The 26,600-nt window shown below is 41.1% G+C and overlaps 1 protein-coding gene across 1 annotated transcript in view; it reads right to left on the bottom strand.

Annotated features, from left to right (window-relative positions):
- LOC140745494 (HEAT repeat-containing protein 5B) overlaps positions 1-26,600 on the bottom strand; it is a 42,358-nt gene that overhangs the window by 5,871 nt on the left and 9,887 nt on the right. The window contains exons 14-34 of the mRNA XM_073077376.1: positions 23,689-23,825; positions 22,789-22,976; positions 22,059-22,153; positions 20,671-20,831; positions 18,803-18,977; positions 9,350-9,616; positions 8,626-8,815; positions 8,060-8,220; positions 7,493-7,631; positions 6,977-7,159; positions 6,124-6,242; positions 5,630-5,741; positions 5,131-5,312; positions 3,876-4,000; positions 3,216-3,336; positions 2,617-2,914; positions 1,867-2,019; positions 1,400-1,486; positions 1,186-1,309; positions 690-841; positions 78-234 (exon numbers count right to left, since the gene is read on the bottom strand). Coding sequence (XP_072933477.1) covers positions 78-234; positions 690-841; positions 1,186-1,309; positions 1,400-1,486; positions 1,867-2,019; positions 2,617-2,914; positions 3,216-3,336; positions 3,876-4,000; positions 5,131-5,312; positions 5,630-5,741; positions 6,124-6,242; positions 6,977-7,159; positions 7,493-7,631; positions 8,060-8,220; positions 8,626-8,815; positions 9,350-9,616; positions 18,803-18,977; positions 20,671-20,831; positions 22,059-22,153; positions 22,789-22,976; positions 23,689-23,825 — 3,326 coding nt within the window. The remainder of the gene's footprint in view (positions 1-77; positions 235-689; positions 842-1,185; positions 1,310-1,399; positions 1,487-1,866; positions 2,020-2,616; positions 2,915-3,215; positions 3,337-3,875; positions 4,001-5,130; positions 5,313-5,629; positions 5,742-6,123; positions 6,243-6,976; positions 7,160-7,492; positions 7,632-8,059; positions 8,221-8,625; positions 8,816-9,349; positions 9,617-18,802; positions 18,978-20,670; positions 20,832-22,058; positions 22,154-22,788; positions 22,977-23,688; positions 23,826-26,600) is intronic.

The following is a 26,600-nucleotide window of genomic DNA, read 5'->3' as shown; positions in this document are numbered from 1 at the left end:
AAAAAAATACATAATCTAAGAAAAAATACTGAAATATAGAAAGAAGTTTGTGTAAAGAGATATATAAATTAACGTACCTTCGCACAAGCAGACAGACGCACACCTCCAGACATGCGAACACTAGCGACTTGCCCGGCGGCAGGTCGCCCGTGGGCCCGCCCTCGCCCAGCGTGTGCACCACTTCCAGCACCGACTGCGGTATGCTGCCGTCTGCTGACTCTTCGGGAGCTAGTTCTGGAAATATATATTCAGATATATTTTTAAGAGGTGAATAAACTGTATGACTTTAAACAGCAACTGGACGTGTAGTCTGGATAATTTTAAGGGGTAAAGTCTAGTCAGCTTAAGGTAAGGGTTAAGATTTAGTCAAAATATCTGTAACGAATTCTAAATATAATATGGTAGAACTCTACCATTCCTAATATCATATGACTAACACACATGACAAAGTAGTAAAGAGTGATTAGGATCTCCGGAATACTTTCTTTGATTGGGTAAATTCTTAAAGAGGGTATTGTAGTGGGTAATGTAATGGTAACCATGGTATAATCAAGGAAAATTGTATTATATCAATTAAGATGATTTGGGATTTGCATATAATTCACTGTAATCAACTCATCCAAAATATAGGAGATTCAAGTTTCATTGACATTTTGTATCGTATCTTTCATAATGAACAAACTCTCTACCTTTAATCTTCGCCTGCATGCTGGCATGCAGCTGTTCTCGCGCGCCCACGATGATCAACTGCAACACATCTGCAGCGAGCAGCAACGCCTCGATACTCTGCTGCGTCAGCCCCGTACGATGAATGATCTGACACACTTCTATTGCGAGCGCCCTGTGAACATAATAATAGTTATTGAGAGACGGATATAGCCGTTGGTAGAAATAATGGAAAAAATATTCAGTCATTTTGTTATCACCTAAGACTATGCAATTTATTTTACATCTAGAAATGTGGAAATCAAAAGGAGTTAAAATAGATAAAATTGGATTAAACTAAAAAAAATATTGATAGAAATTCTTAGATTGAAATAGATTCAGATTATTTTAAACAAATTAATTTTATTAAGTAGTAGTGAAAGTGAGTAGTAATAAACATCTAAATCAATGTTCTTCCAAAAAGAATTGCATCAACTTAACCGTGCCTCAATAATAAATAGATCTAAAATATCTTCTCACCTGTCTTTGAGCAGCCTCGCTCTGTTCTCAGGCGCGTCTAGCAACGTGACCAACGACAAAAGTACGGATATTGTGTTCTCCACGCTCATGTCCCGTTGAGCGCACAGCGCCTCCATGCAAATACCTTTCAATTACAAACAATAATTATCATCAACATTGAAGTTTATTTCTGTGGTAATATTCTGGATTCATGGAATATTTTTGCTACACTTACCAAAAAGAAGATGGAACCGTTCGTCAATAGGCTCGAAGAATTCAAAGTTTCCATTTTCAGTTTTCGTACCGCGATTGTCATTTTTCTCTAAAAAACAAACAATTTGTCGTTACTATGGCATCCTAGTTAGTCTCGTCGTTGGCACACCCTGCCGCCTCAGGGTTGGCTAAATTGTGGGGGGATTTATTATAATTAACCACTTTACGTTACAAGTCAATAAAACAATGTGTACTGTATATAAATGTGGGTAGTTTGACTCGAACGCACACGTCACAAGGTGAGAACGGAACGAAAGCGGACTGTGAAACAGTTAATGCTCGAAGGTCGGCCGGTACGGATGTGTCAATGTGTTGTCAAATCAATATTTTGTGTTCATTACGAATATTATAGACTCCGAAAATATCACGCAAAGAAGTCATCCCATATATTACAGGGGTTTATTATTTTAGTCAGTGACCGGCCCCTACCGTCGCTGTCCCCGACCGCGTCCCTTGCGTTGTACCGCAGCGCGGCGGCGTACAGCAGCGAGGGCCAGGCGCGCGCGTAGTGCTCGCGGGACGCCTCCGCCGTCTCGCCCGAGTAGAACGCGCCGCCGCCGTGCGGCAGCTGGGACGCGAACTCTGCAAACAAACAAACAAACATACGTACAAACATACAAAACACGCATGATATTAAAGGCATTGGTCTGGTAATTTGGTAGAGTCTGCGGCGTATTCGTTATACTTGTGGTGATTTAGCAGAAAAAATCGTTGTAATAAAATATTGGACCTACACCTTTGATTTCAAGTTAAATCGCTTCCGCTTATGAAATTGGGCCAGATCCTTTGAATACCGGTTTTGCATCGAGACGCGCGCGCCGGCGGAGGGACGCTTGCTTTCGGTCTGCCTATCTTATTGCTCGCGCTTGCTTACTTATTTATGCTTTCGTAGTTTTAATAGTAATTGTAATTTAATCGCTAAAGTAATAAATTGCTTTCTTTCATTCTAAATAATATTCTTCATTCGCTCGTATATCACTCTTTCTTTGCACTTTCCTCTTGATTCGTTTGTAGTTAATTTAAATTAAAATATTTTACAAATAGTAAAATAATAGCGGTGAGAATAATTTCTAATTTATCTTGCTAAATTCGTACCTCCCGCTATAACTCCATGTATAAATAAAAGAATATGAGAATTAAAATAAACATAACATAAAATATCGTAAAACAATTACTTACCCGGCGGCAAACTCAACAACGCATGATCCTTCAACGCAGCCAACCAATTCTCCCCTAAATTCTCCAACTCCGGTTCAACTAGCTTCAACAGACTCTCTCCTTTCGACTCAAATTCTCCATATTCATCGTCCTCCTCGACTTCCTGGTTAGCGTTGTCTATCTCGTTGTTGTTTTGGAGAACTTGGTTCCGCCACTTCGCCAGTTCCACTGAACTGTTGAATGCTTTCGAGTCCGTGTGGAGTTTCTTCACGTAGCTGCCCGGAGCGCTGTCGTTGCTCACCATTGCTACTATGTATACCTGAATACCGTATCGAATATTAGAAATTATATATTTATTTCATTATTATTCTTACACCTAACATTACAGGTTTATAGCCTAATTCGTCTGTGTTGTTACATAATAATAATAATTAATACAATAATAATCAAAGATGTCACCAGTCATTGCATTTCACATAAATGTGTTTGAAACCAAAACGAAAAATAATATTAGTATAAACAAAAGCATAACAAGTAACTACAACTAATGTAATATAGTACAGATTTCTGTTTTGTTTTTAAAAAAATAATTAATTAATATTGGTTTCGATGCTACTCACCTCAGCCCACGCTTTCAATATGGAAAGTTTTTCTAATGTCGCCATACTCTCATTGTAGATCAATGTGGTGTTGCCTTTTTTATTTAACTTGTCGAGGCTGGTAACCAGTAATTGATGAACTCTGCAAATAATAATATAAATGTATATTTTCAAATTAGGTGGAATTTTGTCACAACAATGAACAAAAATTGGACAAAATGTATAACCTCGTTTGAATTCATTGAACCTGCAGTGATAAACTAGTGCTTGAAATTCGACCACTCCATCGGGGGGTCCGAGGTTTGAGTCCGAGACATTTGATTTTTGAAAACTTTAAAAAATAATTTTGTACCCGTACACATATATACAAATTAATAAGTTACATATACAAATTAATTGTTATTCCATTTAACAATCATACTCAACGAGTGACAAGCCGTGTTGACATGAAAATCGCAAAGGTTACCAATACACTCAACGAGTAAGAGGACATGTTGACATGAAAATACTAAAGGTCACTAATACTTAACTAGTTACATGCCATGTTGAGATGAAAATCTCAAAGGTTACCGCCTGTATTACCAATACTTAACGAATTATAGGACGTATTGACATGAAAATCTCAAAGGCTACCAATACTTAAGTTACAAGCCGTATTAAGATAAAAACGTCAATAATTACCGTCGGAGGTCGTTGATGTCTCGCGCGACGCCGCAGCCGATCCACGCGGAGCACACGTCGCACGCGGCCGCCGTCACGTGCGACGGCGTGTCGCGCGCGAACGCCGGCCGCACCGCCGCGCCCACCTGACAACAAACACGTAAGTACTTTTATTTCTATATAAAACTAGTGGTGCCCGCGGCTTCGCCCGCATTTTAAAGAAATAATATGACATACACAAAACGGAAAATTTGTACCTGCATTGAAATGACAGTGGTGCCATCTGTCGAAAATTAGTCTTACCAACTCCCTTGATCATCACTTTTTTTTTTTTTTTTTTTTATATAATATAAGAGTAGCAGACGAGCAAGCAGTCCACCTGATGGTAAGTGGCTACTGCCGCCCATGGACATCTGTAATCAACTCCAGATAGGATTAGATATTCCTACCTGAGCTCGGCCACAGATGCGCCGCTACCCCTGAGGACTAAGCTGGAACGCCTCGGAAAAGTCTGTCTCCCTTACCACACCCTTCAAACCGGAACACAGCAGCGCCTCACACTGCTGTTATTAGGTAGAAATAGGTGTGGCGGTGGTGCCGCCGGAGTCGAACCACAAAGGGTTCTACCACCTTCCTAAGGGTACCACCTTCTTAAGGGTTCCTAAACCTTCGTGGGCTCTTAGACAACAACTTTGCTAAAGATCATCACTTGATCAAATGCATAGTTTCCGATTCTATAACTACTTACGAATTAAAAATTAATTAAAAAAAACTTTTCCCATGGACTAAATTGTGAATCTAAACCATTCTCAAGTCCCCTTGAACACATACTACAAATTTCATCAAAATCAGTCCAGTCGGTTAGGGGGATTTCAGTGACATACACACGCACATAAGAAATATATATAAAGATAGGAGCAGCAGACAAGCATGCAGTCCACCTGATGGTAAGTGGCTATTGCCGGTCATGGATATCTGTAATCTGGATTTATTAAAAAAAAAATCTCAGAGGTATGTGAAGTCTACCTTACTTGATCAGCGCGGTGGACTATGGCCTAGTCCTTCTCACTTTGAGAGGAGACCCATGCCCAGCAATCGGACAATAATGGGTTGACGATAATGATAATGATGTTACACAGCAGAAAATACTACCTTAATTATGATTCCTGTCATTATTTATTTTTATATACAGAATCTTAAAGTATGGCGAAATATACATTTCTTGATCCATTCACAACCGTGAGACTTAAGAAGAGCTGCAGCACAAAAGACTAACCTGTGCTTGATATTGTTCCAAGAGCAAGTGTCCAGGGAAGTCAGGTTCGGGTGCCCTCGCAAACTGTTGAATGATCATCTGCAAGGTTTTCAAGCCACACAGCCTCAATGCGTCAGATTCTCCCGTAGCGCCAACAAACGCCATACGAACTAGGTCTGATAGGTGAAGAGATAAGTAGTCACCTGGAAAAGTAAACCAATGATTCACATTATATCACATGATAACTAGTGTTTCATTTAAAAAAATAGACATATATTTTTTACTTGATAAAGCATTTAAAAAATACCTCTGGTCTGCGCTTGAAGTGTCCATATAAAAAGAGCAATAAAACCAAAAATAAGCGACAATGACGCATCACTGTTGTCATTGGAGAAATAAAAGACCAAATAAATATTTCAATTTCTTCGGATATTATTTTTCAGAATTTAATTTTAGATTCGGATTGTAAGTCAATATGGATATACTAAACATAGATATTTATTGTCAAAGAAATACGTGCCGTTCGTATCATCTGCAAGTTTTTCCTTAGCCTTGACCAAATCAAAGTGTGCGTTGTCACCGGTCATTTCGCACGCGCCCATTATCTTCTGAATGCACTCCATTGCAAATACCTAAAATAAGCAATACAAGAAACAGTTTCACGGTTTATTTTTATTCACATGTTCATTCTTATGTCTGGATATCACTAAAAAACTACAGCTCGCATTTCGTACGGATAATTATAATAATTGTTAGTATGTAATGAAAGGTTTTACCAAATATACGTTACTTAATAGTACATACACTTTCATTCATACAACACACTGAATTCTGTTTTTTTTTTTATGTATGACACTTTATTATTTTGTAATCATATTTTTTATTGTATTTTAATTTAACATATATCATCACATAATAATTGTACCGCTGTACCCGGATTCAGAGAATCAGGAATGTAACAAACTAAACATACGAATTTACAATTCATACAACACACATATAAACTTAACATACCCTCGTGGGCCACCTGGATTGCACAGCGGGGTGCGTAGACTGTTCAGATTCCGCATGAAACTCCGCTTGGTCATCGTCACCCTCCACATCGAAGTCAGTCTCGGGGTTGTTGTTGTCCTCTGCAATTCAAAAATATTTTCAATCAGAATGCATCATACCTGTTGCGACGAAAATATATTGTCAGGTTATAAGTGTAAGTAATGTTTAAGTGTTTGGATATGCATCTTGTTGATGCTACTTTTGGATTAATTCTTAGTCTTCTACTACTAGAGAGAGTGAGAGGTTGAGGCATAGAATAACAGAGCACAGAAAAGCAGAGGGGATTGATGAGAAAGAGCATCATAGAGGGATATTTAAGCCATTTTCCCAGTTTAAGTGGGAATCCAATTCCGTCCTTATAATAACACAGACACGGAACATCTTCTACAACCATATCGTTAAGTACACTCACCCAACCTGACAAACAAACGCAAGGCAAACGCGAACCAGCAGGCGGCACGTCAGCTTGTCGCGCGCATGCGACAACGTCGTGCCATCCCTCTCTCTGCATAGATTACTAATGGGCGTTATCAGCTACACCTAATGTACAGGTACGCGAACAGCGCCGGCACCCGGTCACCCATAGAGTCCGCTCCAACCTGCTAGAACGCTCCGAATATAGAAACGAGTCGCGTCGCAATAGGAAATTGTAGATATTAGCAGTACGAAGAACCTCCGGCACTCGTCTGCTGCTCGCTCTCGCCCGCGGGGACATAGCTGCGTTAGTGTGCCCTTCCGTTCTTCGACTGACACCTGCGCGCACAAACTTCAGAGCGGACTTGAAATTTGGCGCGGACTATACCACTACACTCACCGAGCCGCACGGTGAGCACGCGCTTGGCGAGCGCGAGCCAGTCGCGCACGGAGCGCGCGGCGGCGGCGGCCAGCAGGCAGCACGTCAGCGTGTCGCGCGCGTGCGATAGGGCCGTGTCGTCCCGCTCTGTGTCCAGGTACGCGAACAGCGCGCCCGGCAAGCCCGTCTCCGTTATCACCACACCTGTGGAACGATTGACGGCTATTTTAATGAGAACGTACACTAAAACAAGATCGGGCGTCTACTCCACGCATTATAGCATAACAGTAAAGCTGCATCGGGTTTTTCCCATTTAATCACTGCGCTACACTTAGCTTCCGAACCGCATATAATTGGCCGTTGATGGTAAGAAAAGTTATTATACTTGACGTTTTTTGGCGCTACTTATATTGATTTTCATTATAAAGACAAGGAAGTACGCACTTAAACGTTAATCATTTATTTACAATATTTGAACATTCTTTTATTGATATTAGGACTGACATTAAGTTAAAATAAAATAGATCTTCCACTTACCACAATACGGTTTAGCAGGCACGTGGTCCTTGGCGATGAGTGCGAACCGGCACACTTCGGCCGCCTCCTTCTGCGACAGCTGGCGCAGGCAACACAACGCCGCGCGACGCACCGCTAACTCAGGGCTGGAGAGATCGCGCTACAAAAGCCAAATTTAATTTTTAAATAAAAATTATGCTTTTTAAAATTACTTGATTGGAATAGAACGGTAATGTAAATAAGATAACTTTAATAAAAAGGGCAATTATCCCAATAAATAATGAAATATTTCCGAAGCTCATACAAGTCCCTAAATTCAAAATTAAAAGTTAAATCATATTTAGGACCATTACAAAAATATAAATTTAACTTAAATAAATCTAACTTCCAACCATTTCAATCCCATTGAATATCAATCGTACTCGAACGTATTATCAACAATCAAATTTCAACAACAGGAGTGTTGGACTCCTATTGTGGTCCCAAAACAAAACACTAAACACTCAGTAGCGCCGCGCTCACGCAGATGATCCGTCCCACCGCCGCGCCACACGCCACAGACGCTTGTACACACACGGCGCTACTCACACACAGGTGCGGCACGAGCGTGTGCAGGTTGATGTGGTTGGGCGCGAACATCTGCAGCTGCTGCAGGCAGCCCGTGGCCTCCGCGCGCGCGCCGCCGCCGCCGCACTCGTGCAGCGCCGCGCAAGCGCAGATGAAACGACCCACCGCCGCGCCGCCGCACGCTACAATCAAATATATGTATGTTATGATACATTGTTTGCACGCAGATCTCCACTTTCACACGTGAACGGCCCGCTGTACACAAACGTACATAACATTGTATACATGCACACCTTCAGTCTCTAACTCACACGTACACGATCTTAATATGTACACGCAAAGTTGAACAAGCTGTGAAATGTTATAGAATATTTGTCTATATATTCGCTAAAATTCATATTCAATCGTACATATTAACATCTAGTAATAATAATAATTTGGTATATTAAATAAGCTAAAATAAGAATTCTCAAGGAAATTAACATTTAAAAATTAAGGAATAAATAATTATGTAGCCACAGATATCCGCAAATCCTTTAAAAGTTTTCCATTTTTATGAAACTAAATTATAATTATTATTATCATACCTTGTAACTCTGGCCCAACAACTGTAATCAACGCAGACAGAAGTCTTCCAATACTTCTTTGCAAGTCTTCCAAGAATGGCGGCGCGGTGAACAGCAGTTTCAGCGCAAGATTGAGAGTGGAGTCAACATGGCTTCGGAACATCGGACCGGATGCGTCCACCAGTACTGATAACGCGTGGAGCGACCACACCTAAGAGATATATTAAAAGTACAGACGTTGCAATGCAGGATAGAAGAATTGAAACATTCGTAACTCCATGCAGTTCGTTTCCAACATGAAAATGTAATTCCAAATCACGTTGAGGCCAAATTGTCGTAATTATTGTTTGTTTGTCTATCATAACTGTTTCTAGAGAATGATTGAGATCGTACTTTTTATCATTTATGATATCATTCCATTCATTCATCCGTTCATGCATTCATCCATAAACAAAATGCATATCGATACCTTAATTTGCAAATCAGCAAACTACACTTTTTGTCAAAAAGTGGAGTTGGCTGATTTGCGAATTAAGGTATCGATATGTATAAGCACATTTGTTTTAATTTAAATAATATGACAGTGCAGATTGTAAGCAGGAACAATAATCATAGAGCTTTCTCAAAAACCAACAACACTTAAATTGGCCATAATAAACCAAAAACCTAATGTATTCTTTGGTTTATTATGACATTATATGAACACCTCCATCAAACATCTAATTAAACATTACCCAAACATTACCTGCACTTCAACCGCCGCAGTATCCTGCGCGAGCGCCCGCAATACCGGCAGCGCTGCAGCGCTCGACGCAGCGCCTCTGGCCCGCTGCACAGCGCCGACAGCGGCTGCAGCGGCCGCGCGGGTGGCCCTGTTGACAGAGGTGCGCGCTAGGGCGATGACCTTCTCGCTGAGCGCTTGACTCTCCGCTTCAGTGATGCAGCCGCAGAGACGACCGGCGCAAGAGGCGGCGGCCGCTCGGACTGTCGCGCTATTTGATGAAAGACCGGCCTGAAGGAGGAAAACATTTATAAAGATTATTTTTATCTAATAAAGATATAGCAAGCCTGAGCTTGAAAAGAAACTCTTAGGCCTTAGATCAGGCCAAGGTTTTTGTTATCATCAACTTGATTAGTGCATCGTAATACGCAGAACGGATACGGTAACTGCGACAACATTGTTCCCGTTATTTAACTGTTAGTTCAGTTGAACTGAATAATAAATTGGAATTCCTCGGATAAGTTTGTTCTCATACCACAACCTTGAAACCAGATGCATTTAACACTGCCATTGTCTGGGCAAAAGTTAATGTGAAGGTCAGTCGTCCAGAAACAAACCCCAAAGTATTCTAACCTAACCTTAATGAGGAACTGGTATCAAAATGTGGAAAACTTATGTAATTGTCTGAGCAACAATCATTCATCACATTATAATCTTGACTTAACATTGGCCCACTAATTACTGTAGTGTATTAGTAAGTACCCTCTGTACGGGTTAGACCGTAACTGTTTAAAGGAACTTAATAAAAGAAAGATAGAATCTTAAAATTTTATATTTCCTTACTTAATGGAAATATACTAAAAATGGGGTGAGTGACGCGCGGTACGCTTAATGACCGATTGCGAACTAATTAACAATTCTAAAGTAAAGCAATGAACGGGTGTAAATTGCTGACACAGGACTGTACGTGCATTGCCCGTACATGCTCCCGGGCGCAAGAGATGAGATTAGTAGAGATGAGATGAATACCCTGTGAACTTAGACTAACAAGGTGAAGACATATTTTTTTTTTAATCTAACATGCTGGTTTTGTTAATGATGATTTTGAAGGACATTCTTATCTAACTAATTCTAACTAAATGAATATGAATGTTTTAATTGCTAAAAGGGGTAAAAACGGATCGAAGTACGACCGGCGAAGTACTCCGATTAACACTTTTAGACACCTTTCGCGCACTTTCCACTTTATCAGTGTCACTTTCACTTACACTTACACTATATGCCCTATTGGGTCCTTTAACACTAAATTTGGAACACTTAACACTATCACTACGCACTGCGGGGTGCGGCCTCGGGGCGGCCGCGCCTGCCTCCGCGCTGGCCGCCGCCGTCTCCGTCGCTGCTGGCCGACGCTGATGACGACGTAAATGTCTCCATAAAAACACTGCGCCTATCACTGTAATTATGGCCACGATGCTATATATCACTGAGTAGTGATGGACGTCATGGTAGGACACCTGACTTGTTAAGGGTTCGCTCTTCTTCATTCTATTTATTTTTTCTTCTAAATGTTGCAGCTGGTTCCGGTAATCTTCTCGTATTGTCGAGTTTGAGACTATCTCGGAAAGTCGAGGAATGGATATGTTAACTACGTGATTTATGGGAGGTATTTTGGGTAACTCTAATTCTGGACTGATGGTAATCTTGTTTGCATAAGATTGACGCTGCGAGTACATGTAGAAATCAGCTGACTTCATTATACATCCTTCTACAATTGCGAAAAGGCCGGCTCGGGTCATTTGCACCGAAGTAACTTGATCTCCGCACAATAGTTTCAGCTGACACATGTCACAGCAAAAGTAAAAGTATTTATTTATTTCCTTTAACGGAATCCATTGGTTTTCACAGGGTTTAATAATTTCCTTACACGTTCTTGAATTTAATTTGGTTTTACATAATGCTTGATCATCCTTAATGTGATAAATCGGTTTATTTAAATGGCATAAAAGTGAACTCGACGCCTGCAAACATATGTTCATATCGTCCGCTGTTACTTGAATTAAAATATCTTTATGTAAATTTATAGCTGCGTAACTCGATACAGGCACTACACTTATCATTTGACTTTCAGACTTCTGGGGTATGGGAATAAGTCTAAATATTTCAAATCTGTCTCTATCTATCAAGGGAATTCTTATTTCAAATAATAAATAATTACTAAGCAATCTTGCTTTAATTTTTACTAAATCGTATATAGCCATTAATTCCATATTTTCTATAGGTGTTGATAGATCTCTCGGTAGCTGTCCTCCTATTATGTTTAATTCCTCTTGTAACTGTTCTGGAGTTATAAGATGAAAGTTTAATTTTCCACTGTACAGATTTGTGAGAGTAGCCATTATTGATTCCTGTGTATTTTTTAAACTAAACAAAATATTATTTGCAATCATTGCGGACGTAAAGAAATCACTCAAGAGTGTAACATTCTGTAGATCCGTGTTAATCATTTTAACAGAGTTTTCTAAGTTAGTTAGCCGTTGATTTATAATTTTATGCTGCTTATCCATTACGTTTTCAGTACGCTTTAAAATATTAAATTCCGCTTCTACAATAGAAGTCTGGTTTTTCCACAATTTTGCTAAATGATTTTGATTATCCTTAAGAAGAGTGATATCCTTTTCATATTTTTCGGCAAAACTTTGATCTAAGACACCAAATAAACTATTTGCTAGGGAACCAACTCCATTGATAAGACCGCGCCGGCGCCTGGCACGCGCGCTGTCTTGACGATTCAGTAAAATATTATCATTGTGTTTTAATTCTGAGAACTCGTGCCTTAGTTGCAACAAGACCCCTTCGCAATTTATTTGTGTTTTTATCCGTGCGCATGTGGTCTCAAGATATTTGATATACTGAGTCACCGCAGTATTCCCTTGTTGATATGGATACATGTCATAGTAGACAATGAGTCTCCAATCGTCGCGTATTAAATGTAGGTTCGTTACACTATCAAAATAGAGACCATTATTTTTTGGCAAAGGCGTAATGTTGTAGTAAGCCGCTTCCGAAGACGATATTATAGTCATAAAGAATAGAATTAAAGACATGCAGATTGAAATGAAGCTGTATGTTTTCTTCTTCCTATGACGCTCGGTAGGGACTTCTTTCTGGTCAACTATTGGCTCTTTTAAGTTAACTGAAGTGCTTGACGATGAAATTTGATCAGTCTCATGCACGGGTAATATTGCAAGTTTTACTACAGGACGTTGCATAGAACCATTCTTAGTTTTAAGTGTAACTACTCTTACAAAGCCGTCTGCTCCCGGATGCAGTTTGACGACCCGACCTAACGTCCATTTCCCGGGCGGGAGGTTATCATCCTTAATTATGACAACATCATTTAAACATATATTCTCCCTAGGTGCTCTCCATTTACTTCTTACGGTTAGAGATGTCAAATATTCCTCACGCCAACGACGCCATATATCTTTAAATATCTGCTGAGTGAGATGCCATCTCGTTCTCAGATCGTTCTCCGTATCATAAATAGTTAAAACGGGTCCACTAGATAAAAAATGGGATGGAGTTAAGAAATTTAAGTCATCGGGATCTTCCGTGAGGGGACAGAGTGGACGGGAGTTAAGACATCCTTCTATCCGGGTAAGTAAGGTTGTAAACTCTTCAAATGTGAGCTTTTGGTCACCTAGCACTCGTTTAAGGTGGTGTTTTAAGCTTTTTACAGCAGCCTCCCATAGACCACCTGCTGACGGCCACGATGGAGAGTTGAAGTGCCACTCTATGCCCATACTAGTCAACTCTGTCATAAGTTCTTCGTTGTAGGTATTCTTAATGTATTCTAATTGCTGTCTTAAAGCATTGTCAGCTCCAATAAAGTTTTTACCTTGATCACTATAGATATGGTCGGGAACGCCTCTTCTAGCAACCATGCGGTGTAGCGCTGCAAGAAAGGCGGACGTCGTGAGGTCTGAAACGAGTTCCAAGTGTACAGCCTTAGTCGCCATACATACAAAAACTGCCACGTATCCCTTGTTAGTCCTGATACCTCGGCCCTTATTGGCTTTGACACTCACGTGGCCAGTATAGTCGATACCACAGTGAGAGAATGGACGGGACGGGATTATACGTGCAGAAGGTAAGTCACCCATTAACTGACGCTCAAGAATTGGACTCTGTTTCTTACACTGGACACACCGACGAAGTCGCTTCTTCGTAGCATTATTTCCACCAATTATCCAATACTTGCGCCGTATAAATGCCGTAGTAAGTCTCGCTCCACCATGAAAGGTAAGTTTATGCGTCTCATCTATTATGAGGTCTGATAATCTTGTATTATTCGGTATTATAACAGGATATTTCATGTCACAATCTATATTTGCATGCTTAAGTCTACCTCCGACCCGCAGAATGCCGTGTTCATCTATTTTCGGATTTAAATTATAGATTTTGCTAGAGCTACTTACAGTCTTGCATTCTTTCAAACGATCCATTTCGTCAATAAAGTGTTTGTCCTGGAAATATTTAATAATTAAATTTCTAGATTTAGTTAGCTCCTGTAATGTCAAATAGGCATTTTTTTGTGCTTTCCTCTTAAATCGAAGCACCCACGCCAATATTCTTATGGCCTTGGATAAAGAACTTTGCTTATCAATTAATTTCTCTATAATTTCATCCCTATTTGATAACACAACATTAGCTTGTTTAACCTTCTTCATATCTTCATTTGTAACATATAACGGCTGGTTTTTATTCTCAGGTGTATACATGGTTAGCCAAGTAGGTCCTTCCCACCATAATTTGTGTTCTTTAAGTTGACACGCTGTGAGACCTCGGCTAGCGCAGTCAGCCGGGTTTTCCTTAGACGCCACATATTGCCAACAATCCGGTGGCATCAGCTCTGTGACTTGTCGTACCCGGTTCGCGACAAATGGTTTCCACCGGTTAATGTCGCCATTGAGCCAACCCAACACTACCATAGAGTCAACCCAGCCATAAATTTTCATATCATAACTGCTAAGGCATTTCTTAATTTTAGCCATTAATCGTGCAAGTAAAAGAGCTCCACATAATTCCAGCCTTGGAAGAGATACGGTTTTACTTGCAGGTACTAAGCGTGCTTTTCCGGCAACTAATACGACAGAAGTCGAGGCATTCCTTTTAATCTTCAAATACACAACGCTCGCATATGCCTTAGTAGACGCATCGCAAAAACCGTGTAACTCGATATGATCCCCGCGGTGTGTCTTAAGCCACCTCGGAACTGTAAATTGATCGATACCTCTTAAATCGATCTTAATACGTTCCCACTCCTGCCAAATATCAGTCGGTAAATTATCATCCCATGCTAAATTGGCTTTCCAAGCTTCTTGAAATAAAATTTTTAATTTTATTGTAACAGGTGATAACCAACCCAAAGGATCAAATACCTTTGAAGTGTCGGATAACAATGACCTCTTAGTTGGTCTTGCCGACGATAAAGATATTTGCAACTGAAAGGTAAATTGATCCTCTTCAGGATTCCATCCGAGGCCTAATGTTTTTGTGGACTCCGGTTGCTTAAAGTCGTATCCTGGATTTAAGCTATCACTGTTGACTCCTTTTACCAACTCCGGCAGATTAGACTTCCATTTTCTAATATTAAATCCCCCTGAGTTTAAAATATTTATTAAGTCGACTTGTAACTGTTTTGCTTCTTCTGGGGTGTGAGAACCATGCACCAGATCATCCATGTAGAAGGAGCTTTCTAATACCTCAGGTGCCATGCTGTCTGGATAGTTTGACTTCTCGTCTCTAGCTAATTGCCTTAATGTCATCATAGCTAAGAATGGTGCAGCCTTTGTCCCGTACGTAACCGTTGCTAGTTGATACTCTCGCAAATGATCTAATGGGCTATCTCTCCAGATGATTTTTTGTAAATTTTGATCTGATGGATGCAGCCAGATTTGTCTAAACATTTTTTCTAAGTCAGCTGTGTAGGCATACTTATACTGCCTCCACGCAATGATGATATCTTGGAGATCGTGTTGTAAATTCGGTCCCCGAAACATCAAATCATTCAAACTCATACTACTGGAGGTTATTGCCGATGCATTAAATACGACACGTAACTTTGTAGTAGTAGAGTCCTCACGACGCACACAATGATGCGGTAGGTAACAATTAGGTTTAGAATTACCGCTCGCTGTCGTCATGTGGCCTAATTTTAAGTACTCGTGCATAAATAATTTATATGATTCTAAAATTTCTGGCTGTTTATTGATTTTCTTTTCTAACTGATAAAATTGAGCAATGGCCTTGGGCTTGGATTCGCCTAATTTTTCCTCGTAACCTGGTTTTAATGGCAGCCTTACTTCATACCTTCCATCCTTTCTCCTAGCTGAAGTGTCCTGATAAAAATTTAAACAGTGCTCATCTTCTAAAGACAATTCTGATGAATCTGCTATATCCTCTATCTCCCAAAACCTTTGTATTTCTTCCAGGTTGTTGATAACGACGTTACATTGAAAAGTTTTTACGTTCCCGCTTAAAATCCAACCAAGTTGGGTCTGTTGCGCGGTCGGTAGGGTTGCTTCTCCTTTACAAACACCATCCATTAAAATGTTAGAATAAACATCAGCCCCTAATAATATTTCTACCGGGCGACTAATATAGAATTCGGGATCAGCTAATTTTATTTGATCTAAGTATGACCATTTCGGTTTGCTAAACGTACTAGTAGGCAAATTTTTAATTAGATTTTTCATAATAAGAGCATCCGTTTCGAAGCTATAATCGCAAGTTAGCGAGAAACATTGAATACTAATCATCCCCTTACAATTGCTATCCTTGGCGCCGACTCCAGATATGACCCCCTTGCATCTCTGTCGAGGTATTTTTAAGAGTTGAGCTGCTCGCTCGCTTATTAAAGACGTCTGTGACCCCTGATCTAGGAGGGCGCGCATGACGTGGTATTCGCCATCGGCGGCTTGTACCTTAATCATAGCCGTCGGTAACAAAACTTCAGAGGGGTCATTCTGGAGTGACACGTGTATCCCCCCTTGGAATTGTTTTTCGAGGTTCCGAGCACTTCCGTTCATTTCTGCTGCGTTGCACCCGCGTAGGTCGTTGCCTTCTCTACTACGGTCAATTTCCTTCGTCGGGTAGGTATTTTGTGATTGTGCAAGCGCGTCGTGTAACAGGCGATTATGACTCTTATTGCATTCGCGACAAACCTTATCTGATTCGCATTGTTTTCCCGGGTGATGGGACAGACATTTCACGCATAGATTTAATTTATTGACCGTTTTTAGCCTATAATAGGGTGTCATTTCCAAAAATTGTTGGCAAAAATAAATACCGTGTTCATTGCTGTTGCACAATAAGCACCGATACTTTGATGACGCCACCTTTTTATTATTCTTCGTTTTAGGTGTCATTTTACTGCTCGTGTAAGAAGTTTTAAAATATTGAGGTTTATGTTCATTTTTAAATTTATTAATATGTAGTTGACCTTTATTAATTAAATTTTGCTTTAGAGAATAATTATCTTGATTCTTACGTAGCGATTCTAAAGACGTAAATTTTGCTTCCAAAAACTCTAAAAATTCTTTCAAATCCGGTAGCTCTCTAGGCTTCTTGACGGTCTCTACATAGTCGGTGAACGTTGCTGAATCTAATTTTTGTGTCAGTAGGTACACAATTATTGGGTCCCAGGTACTAATATCCACGCCTAAATTCTTAATAGCGTTGAGACACTCTTGAGTTGTGTCATGCATTCGTTTTATGGCAGAGACAGATTGTTGTTGTATATTTGGAAGGCTTGTTAAAATGTTCATATGAGAATTAAATATGAGCTTCTTGTTGTTATATCGTTGGTTTAATATATCCCAGCAAACAATATAATTATCAGTACTAACTTGCAAGTGCTGAATTAGCCTTTCAGCTTCCCCCTTTACCTTAGATTTAAGGTATTGCATTTTTTGAGCGTTTGACATAGATAAATTACTATGGATGGCTTCATTAAACAGATCCTTAAAAGAAACCCAACAATTATAATTGCCGTTAAATGTTGGTATTTCCATCTGAGGTGTGGATTTTTCCAAATGGGCAACCGACCACATTTTCTTACTAATGGCTCTCTTAATATCCTGGTACTTGCGTTCATATGATGCAAAGGCACGCTCATAATCCTCATTGGATCCGTTCAGCTGGCTGTCCAGTTCCCAGTGCAATGTGTCGATAATAGACCAGCGTGACTGGACAGTGCGGAGGGAATCCTCCAACTCCCACCTTTCACTTATATCCTCTACGTGTATATATTCTATTGTGCGGTGAAAAGCCTTAAAGTTACTTTGCTGTTTTCGAAGCATATCCTCCGTTAAGCTTGTCGTCGAACTTGACGATTGTGAGGCAGCCTTACTGCTACCCTGTTGCGGAGTAATTTGAGGTAAATCAGCTTGCCCCTGCGGTTTAAGCGCGAATGTCGGCGGTTTTAAAAGTGGTGACTGCGGCCTTTCTGCAGCTGCCACCTCACTACTTTGTATGTGACCTTTTATATTCCCATACCTCTCGTTCATTCCCTCTAAATCCTTATTTATAAAATCACGCACATTGGCGTCTAAATCCATTCCCGACAATCTCGAGTAGTTGGCTTCATACTCGAACCAATACCTATCCAATAAATCTAACCTCTTCTTAATATATTCAGCGGTCTTACGACTAGCACCATCCTTCTTAAAATTGGTGTACACGCTTTCAATAGCCGACGCCAGCTGCTGCTGGTTGGCCAAGAGGTCACTGACCGAAGACATGGTTAAAGATGTAAATTATAAAAAAAGAAAAATGGTTAGATCTTACTTTTGACCACCCTGCACCTCACTGAATATCTGAACCCTTAACTTCTGCTCAGGCTCTGCTATTCTTAATATAACAGATTTCTTCAGCACGTGGCACACACTAAAATGTCTTGTCAGCGATATGCACTATGTCTCTATAGGGTCCGGTAAACGAAATCACACACGTGTATCGCGAAATGATCCCGCTTTTCCGAAGCTCGAAGGACCATGTACGGGTTAGACCGTAACTGTTTAAAGGAACTTAATAAAAGAAAGATAGAATCTTAAAATTTTATATTTCCTTACTTAATGGAAATATACTAAAAATGGGGTGAGTGACGCGCGGTACGCTTAATGACCGATTGCGAACTAATTAACAATTCTAAAGTAAAGCAATGAACGGGTGTAAATTGCTGACACAGGACTGTACGTGCATTGCCCGTACACCCTCATAATCAGACACTAAACAGATACGAGTACTGGTGTGGCGTGCGGTAGTTGTGTGCATCTGGCGACATCGAGTTAGCTGTCAGTTGATCGGGTAGGTCACTATTAATGTGGACCCCGTGCGGGTAGGACAGTAGTGGATCGATTTGCATTATATTTGTACTAACCGAACCATTAAAATTACTAAATAATAACTTACAATGATCAAGTCAGTAGCAGCATTCTTCACTGCTTCTTGTCCCAGGGAACTCTTCTGTTCGGCGAGAGTGCGTAACGCCAGCAACAGAGCCGTGTACACGTTTATCTGTATCGCCTCTTGACGGGTCCCTTTGGACATCTTCACACATTCAGCAAAGTGTTCTAGCATTTGTTGTCTGAAAAATCAATAAAAAATATTTTTTACACTAAAATTAGTTTATGCCAATACATTTACATGATTTTGTGACATTTACATGATGTTGTTGCCTTAACAAACTAGTTTCTAATGGTCTTGTTGTTGTTGATATAAAAGCTAATGATCGTCGACTTTGCGCTTTGAAACCAACGGCTTTAAAAATGCAACGAAAAAGAAAAAATATTACAATTTCGGGCCAGTTGGTCGAGCAATCGATGGTAATGTCAACAATAACTAATTTGATTATTACATTTGCTCCATTTCTTGGGAAACACGGTAGCCAAGGTTAAAAACTTACGGAGCAGCTTTGTGGCCCGCGGTTTCGAAACTTTAACACGCGTAGAATATGAAAATGCAAAAGATTGTTGCCAATGTCAAGGTGCTGCTCCCCGACTTGGTTGTCTTTGGCTTCCGTGGCACAGGAGGACAATTTGTAGAATCGAGCCCCTTCACGGTCGATGTGGAAGTTTGTCCACGTGCTCGATATGTTGCAAAACCAACATAACAATACACTCTATCGACGTGTGCTTGTTGGAACAGGCAGCCCGCGTCGTGCTCCGCGTGACGTCACACCCCACACCGACCTGTGCTTGTTGGCGGCGCGCGCGAACACCTGCGGGAAGAGCGCGACGGAGGCGTCGATGACGGCGACGCCGAGCGGTGACGTCACACCCCACACCGACCTGTGCTTGTTGGCGGCGCGCGCGAACACCTGCGGGAAGAGCGCGACGGAGGCGTCGATGACGGCGACGCCGAGCGGTGACGTCACACCCCACACCGACCTGTGCTTGTTGGCGGCGCGCGCGAACACCTGCGGGAAGAGCGCGACGGAGGCGTCGATGACGGCGACGCCGAGCGGTGACGTCACACCCCACACCGACCTGTGCTTGTTGGCGGCGCGCGCGAACACCTGCGGGAAGAGCGCGACGGAGGCGTCGATGACGGCGACGCCGAGCGGTGACGTCACACCCCACACCGACCTGTGCTTGTTGGCGGCGCGCGCGAACACCTGCGGGAAGAGCGCGACGGAGGCGTCGATGACGGCGACGCCGAGCGGTGACGTCACACCCCACACCGACCTGTGCTTGTTGGCGGCGCGCGCGAACACCTGCGGGAAGAGCGCGACGGAGGCGTCGATGACGGCGACGCCGAGCGGTGACGTCACACCCCACACCGACCTGTGCTTGTTGGCGGCGCGCGCGAACACCTGCGGGAAGAGCGCGACGGAGGCGTCGATGACGGCGACGCCGAGCGGTGACGTCACACCCCACACCGACCTGTGCTTGTTGGCGGCGCGCGCGAACACCTGCGGGAAGAGCGCGACGGAGGCGTCGATGACGGCGACGCCGAGCGGTGACGTCACACCCCACACCGACCTGTGCTTGTTGGCGGCGCGCGCGAACACCTGCGGGAAGAGCGCGACGGAGGCGTCGATGACGGCGACGCCGAGCGGTGACGTCACACCCCACACCGACCTGTGCTTGTTGGCGGCGCGCGCGAACACCTGCGGGAAGAGCGCGACGGAGGCGTCGATGACGGCGACGCCGAGCGGTGACGTCACACCCCACACCGACCTGTGCTTGTTGGCGGCGCGCGCGAACACCTGCGGGAAGAGCGCGACGGAGGCGTCGATGACGGCGACGCCGAGCGGTGACGTCACACCCCACACCGACCTGTGCTTGTTGGCGGCGCGCGCGAACACCTGCGGGAAGAGCGCGACGGAGGCGTCGATGACGGCGACCCCAAGCGGCTGTGCGGCCGCGCGCACGCCGAACAGGCAGCCCGCGTCGTGCTCTAGCGCGCCCGAGCCGCTCGCGCTCAGCGGGGAAATCAGCTGGGAACACATTCGTTATGAATTAACTTTAACACCACCAACACGACATTGTTCATTAAACATTTTTTTAATTAACGGTAAAACAAATCAGCGTGCACGGAACGGTCATGAGTTTTGGACGGTAAAACCCGCCGCGAGCGTCCGTCGCATTATACACGCGGTATGGTATGACGGCGCTTAACTAATTTCGAAAAACTGTGCGAGCCGGCGCCGCGCGTGTAAAACGGTTTAGGACGTACCCCCGTTTAAGGCGCTGATCACGCGTGCACGCGTGCTAGTTTAAGCAAATGCCCTTGTCTAAGCAAGTAGCGGATCGAGGGGAGCGGAGCGCGGGACTGAGGCCAACAACCGCGCACTGGGAGCATTGACCTCACCGGCGGGCGGGTCCCGGTGCGCGAACATACCTCGGCGCAGACGAACACTCGATCGTATCACCATTTTGTAACAATTTTTATAAGGTACATTATATCGCTCATACAGAAGACGTTTTATTCCTGTGCAACGACTAGCCAACTTGCTCTCCGAACACCCTTAAAGCACATAATACGACATTACATTATGTAACGTTACGATGTCATGTCGCAAAACAATATCATGACTTTAGGGCTCGTACACAAAACTGCGATGCGACGCGACGCGAATTCGCAACGCCCAAAATTGCGACACGAATTGCTGCGATGCGATATCGTACGGCATAGCGTCTCCTAGGGTGACCATTCTTCCGACAACCGTATTTTGAAAATTAGGTCGTGACATGGATCGTAAAAAGAAGTGTGCACTTTTGTTTTTACTTCGGAGATACAGGAAAGAGTAACAAAGAAGATTTTGAGTTCATCCATTTATCATATATCATTTATTTTATATTTAGTTTCCCAAAGAGTCCCGTTCCTCAATCAGTAATATGAAAAGTCAACGTCGTACTTTGTGATTTTTTACATTAAAGTATACATCTTCCCACCCAACAAATACAGGTCTGTGCATCTTCCTCACACGCTGTCTCAGAACGAACTAAAAATGGCGTCAACAAGTGTGACGAAACATCGCAGGAATGCGCGATGCGAATTAATTCGCAAGTTATTGCGATGCGTCGAGGGAGCTCGCAGATTTGTACGATGCGACGTCGCATCGCAGTTTTGTGTACGAGCCCTTAATTACTTTCATATTATCGTTATAAAACAATTCTTCTCATAATTTTCAAAAAGAATAAATAAATAAATTGAATCTCACTTGTTCTTCAATCTCTGCGTGATCAGTGTCGTAAATCCAGCCCTCCTCGCCCAGTAAGATGGTGTCACGCGGATGCATTGCAGTCCTTAGCATACCTAATATCAACAAAATGTAAGTAACCATTAATATCGAAACCATTTAATCTTTTGTTATATGTTAGTCTTGAGTAACTTTTTAGTTGTATTCATGTGTGTACAATTTGAAACATTGCAATAATAATATGTACTACTACATACTAGTAAATACTAGTTGGACCATGGAAGATCTCCGGCAGGCTAGGTGATCATGTCCAGGAAGCGGCCGTGCTCCGACAATCTCAGTTCGGAGCTTGAATATATGCATATAACATGTTCAGAAAACTTCGATAGCGTGATTCAGGATACGTGGAACGCCATCTCTTGAAGAGTAGCGGGAATTCCGGCTGCACCACCACCACACCTATTTCCACCTCATATCAGCAGCATAAAGCGCTGCTGTGTTCTGGTTTGAAGGGTAACATACTTTTCCGAGGCGTTCCAGCTTAGTCCTTAGAAGTAACGGCGCGTCTGTCGCCGACCTTAGGAATATCTAATCCTATCTAGGGTTGATTACAGATGTCCATGGGCGGCAATAGCCACTTACCATCAGGTGGACTGCATGCTCGTCTGCTACTCCTATACTTTAAAAAAAGCGTGTTTCATAATACGTGTGGCGCCATCTCTTGACGATTATCGGGAAGTCGCTCACTCACCAGTAGCCACAGTAGCCCCAGTAGGGTCCGCGGAGCCAGCGAGCTCCGCAGCCAACAGTCGCAGCAAGGGCGCCGCCGGTGCCGCACCCATCAGCCCCAACGCCGCACACGCTTGATACAACCGGAGTCTTAGTAATGCCGCCGGAGCCTTTAGAGCACCGCCGTAGTTGCGTACCACACCGCCGACGCTTAAATTTAAAAGGAATATTGCTTGAACCGGATAACTAAGTATATGGAAGTCGGGTGTTATATATTTGCCACTGTTACACGGATTAAATATAATAGAACCTATTTTTGCAGTCGTGTTTAGGGAAAATATGAGAGTAAATTTACAACATTGACATTTAAAATCGACACCGTAAAGTTAGCACTATAGTTGGGCCATTATGAACAAATAAAATAAATTACTTTTATGAAGAAAGTAACTTATTTTATTTTTATTTCTTCGCCGCTAGTAAAATCAAATTTAGTAATAATTGACCTACACAAGTACATAATATATTTTGATAATATTTTTGGATAGATATGATTCTATAAGATAAATTTAAAAATCTGGTATTCACTACCCCGAAAACTGAAATTGTTAAGATACAAATCGCGTGCTTAAAGGTAAAAGGGCCTATAGCTAAGGGTTAATAGGGATTTATGCTGAAAGGGCACATAAAAAAATTTTTTTTTGCCATTCGATTTGAAATTATCTGAAACGTAAAAATTTTTCAGTTCGGTTTGAAATTATCTAAAACGTAAAAAATTTTTGCGTTTCAGATCATTTCAAACCGAATGGCAAAAAAAAAAATTTATGTGCCCTTTCAGCATAAATCCCTATTAACCCTTAGCTATAGGCCCTTTTACCTTTAAGCACGCGAAATATAACGCAAAGATTGATATAATCGAACTTACTTAGTGAGAACTGCAATAGCTCCGTCTATCGGTTGCGTCAACCTCTTGGCAGTATCATCGTTGTTGACGAGAGACGGACAGTGTATCAACAAACTGTGCAGCGCCGACAAGGCACCCGCTCGACCTTCCAAGGTTACCTGAAATACCCACATACAAATCACTCATCTCAAAAAATTTTAACTAAATTTTCTTCCCTATACAGGCATTCCAATGCGCGTTTTCTTTTTTCAAATCAAATCAAAATTTTTTATTCAAAATAGGTTCTTTACAGATCACTTTTTGAATGTCAAAGCAACTACCACCACTTCACAAGGTGTTTCGTTATGGAGAAGAAGCGGCGAAAGAAACTCCATAACACACATCTTTTAAAAAAAAATGTTTTTGACAATGTTAACTTAACGTAATGGTACATGTGGAGCTGGAGCTAATTCAGACCACACCGTTTTGTCAGTCAAATAATCACTTACTTTATAGTACGCTTTTTTACATAGCGTTAGTTTGACGACATGTTTAAACTTTTTTTCTGTGAGATTCAAAATGTGGTCGGGTATTTTATTGTAGTAGCGAATACAGTTGCCCACGAAAGATCTAGCCACCTTACATAATCTACGTTTAGGAATTACTAATTTATTTCTATTTCTGGTATTAAAGTTATGGTGGTTACTATTTTTTTCAAACATATCAGTGTGTTTTCTTACATACATAATATTTTCATAAATGTATTGACTATGCACCGTCAATATATTAATAGTGGGAAACAGTTCTCTTAGGGACTCACCACGCCGCAGACTATATATTGACCGTATTGCTCTTTTTTGAATAGTAAATATAGAGTCTATGTCAGCAGCACTGCCCCACAGTAGAATGCCATAAGACATAATGCTGTGAAAGTAACTGAAATAGACAAGTCTGGCAGTGGGTATGTTTGTTAACTGTCTAATTCTTCTGACTGCAAAAGCTGCAGTACTAAGTCTGCTGGACAAAGCAGAGATGTGGGGACCCCACTGGAGTTTAGAATCAATGGTAATCCCCAAGAAAACAGTTTCATTGACGAATTGCAAAGTCTCACCATTTAGAGCGACATTCATCCCCGTACTCCTTACATTTGGTAGCATAAATTTAATACATTTAGTTTTATTAGAATTTAAGAGTAGGTTGTTTGCATCAAACCAGTTCTGAATCAAGCAAAGAGTTTCATTAATATCGTTCGTATCCTGTGATTGTCGTTTTACTCTAAACACCAAGGAAGTGTCATCAGCAAACAAAACAACCTCAGATAAATCCTTTACTACATTTGGCAAATCATTTATATAAACTAAAAATAGAAACGGACCTAGGATGGAGCCCTGAGGTACACCTATTTTAATATTAGAACCTGCTGATAATGCTCCATTTACTTGCACTCGTTGGACTCTATTGTTTAAATAAGAATTTATCAACTTTAGAGAATTTCCCTGAATACCATAATATTGTAATTTTAACAATAAGGTTTTATGATCAACACAATCAAAAGCTTTAGACAAGTCACAAAAAATACCTATAGCATCATGTGCTTGTTCCCAACAATCAAAAATATGTCGCAGCAATTGAACACCAGCATCTGTGGTAGAACGGCCTTTAGTAAAGCCAAATTGCTTTTGATGTAAAAGATTATTAAGTTTAAAATGAAGCAACATTTGCTGTAAGAGGATCTTTTCAAAAATTTTACTTAGAACAGGCAGTACTGAGATGGGTCTATAATTGTTGGGATCTTTAGTATCACCTGCCTTAAACAATGGAATTATTTTGCTATGTTTCATTAAATCAGGGAAACAGCCCTGATCAACACACATATTAAAAATAGTGACTAAGTAGGGAGCTAAAGTTTTAATGATTGATATACAAACTTTTACTGACATTCCCCAAATGTCCTCTGTATTTTTAACAGTTAATTCTTTAAAAGCTTTTAATATGTCATTAATTAAAATATGTCTAAATTTAAATTTAATGTGACACTGACTTAAATTCTCTTTAAGGATGGTCACTGCTTTAATTGGGGATGATTTTAAAAATTTAGTGGTATTAAATGGTATATTCGAGAAAAAAGTTTCAAATTCTTGTGCAATTTCTTTATCTGAGGTAATCTGACCACGTTCAGTGGTAAGAGATACTTTACTGATACTTAATCTGCAAGTTCGTGTTTCGGCATTAATTATTTTCCAGATTGTTTTAATTTTATTATCAGCATTTTTTATTTTATTATGTATGAACTTAGATTTAGCTGTCATACAAACTGATTTAAATATTTTAGAATATTTACGAACATATTCATTGAAGTGAGGGCTACAGTTATTCTCTCTTTCACTATAAAGCTCGAAAAGTTTACTTCTACTTAGACGAATACCTTTAGTAGCCCATTCACAAAAACTAAGTCTAGTACTCTTTTCATACCTAACTTCAGAAAATATTTTTTTAAACTCTGTGTGCACTGTGGAGAAAAATGCAGAATATAAATTATTAACACAAGTGCTATGGTTCAGAACTGACAACTTATTTAGTAGCACTTTATTATATTTTAATAAACGGTGACTTGTAATTGGTCTATGAAGAAACTTTATGTTCCCTTCCTTGGATATGTTATATTGGATATGGACAGACTGCCCCTTGTGATCAGATTTAATCTGATTTATTATAGATTTTTCAACTACAGAGCAGTTACAGAAAATGTTATCGATGCAAGTAGCAGAGGATGAAGTCACCCTGGTTGGCTCAAAAAAACTATATTCTAAGTTATATGATCTAAATAAGGAAAGTAATTTTACTTTCAATGTGGTGTTTTCTAAAATATTCACATTAAAATCACCACAAACAACAACATATTTCTTACATTTGCAAATAATATCCAAAACATTTTCCATTACACCTTCAAATCT

The sequence above is a fragment of the Epargyreus clarus genome, unplaced genomic scaffold, assembly GCF_041222505.1.
Source record: "Epargyreus clarus isolate Ecla_fem2 unplaced genomic scaffold, WU_Ecla_fem_2.2 ptg000010l, whole genome shotgun sequence".
Lineage (NCBI taxonomy): Eukaryota > Metazoa > Arthropoda > Insecta > Lepidoptera > Hesperiidae > Epargyreus > Epargyreus clarus.
This window is presented reverse-complemented; position numbering and strand designations above follow the sequence as displayed.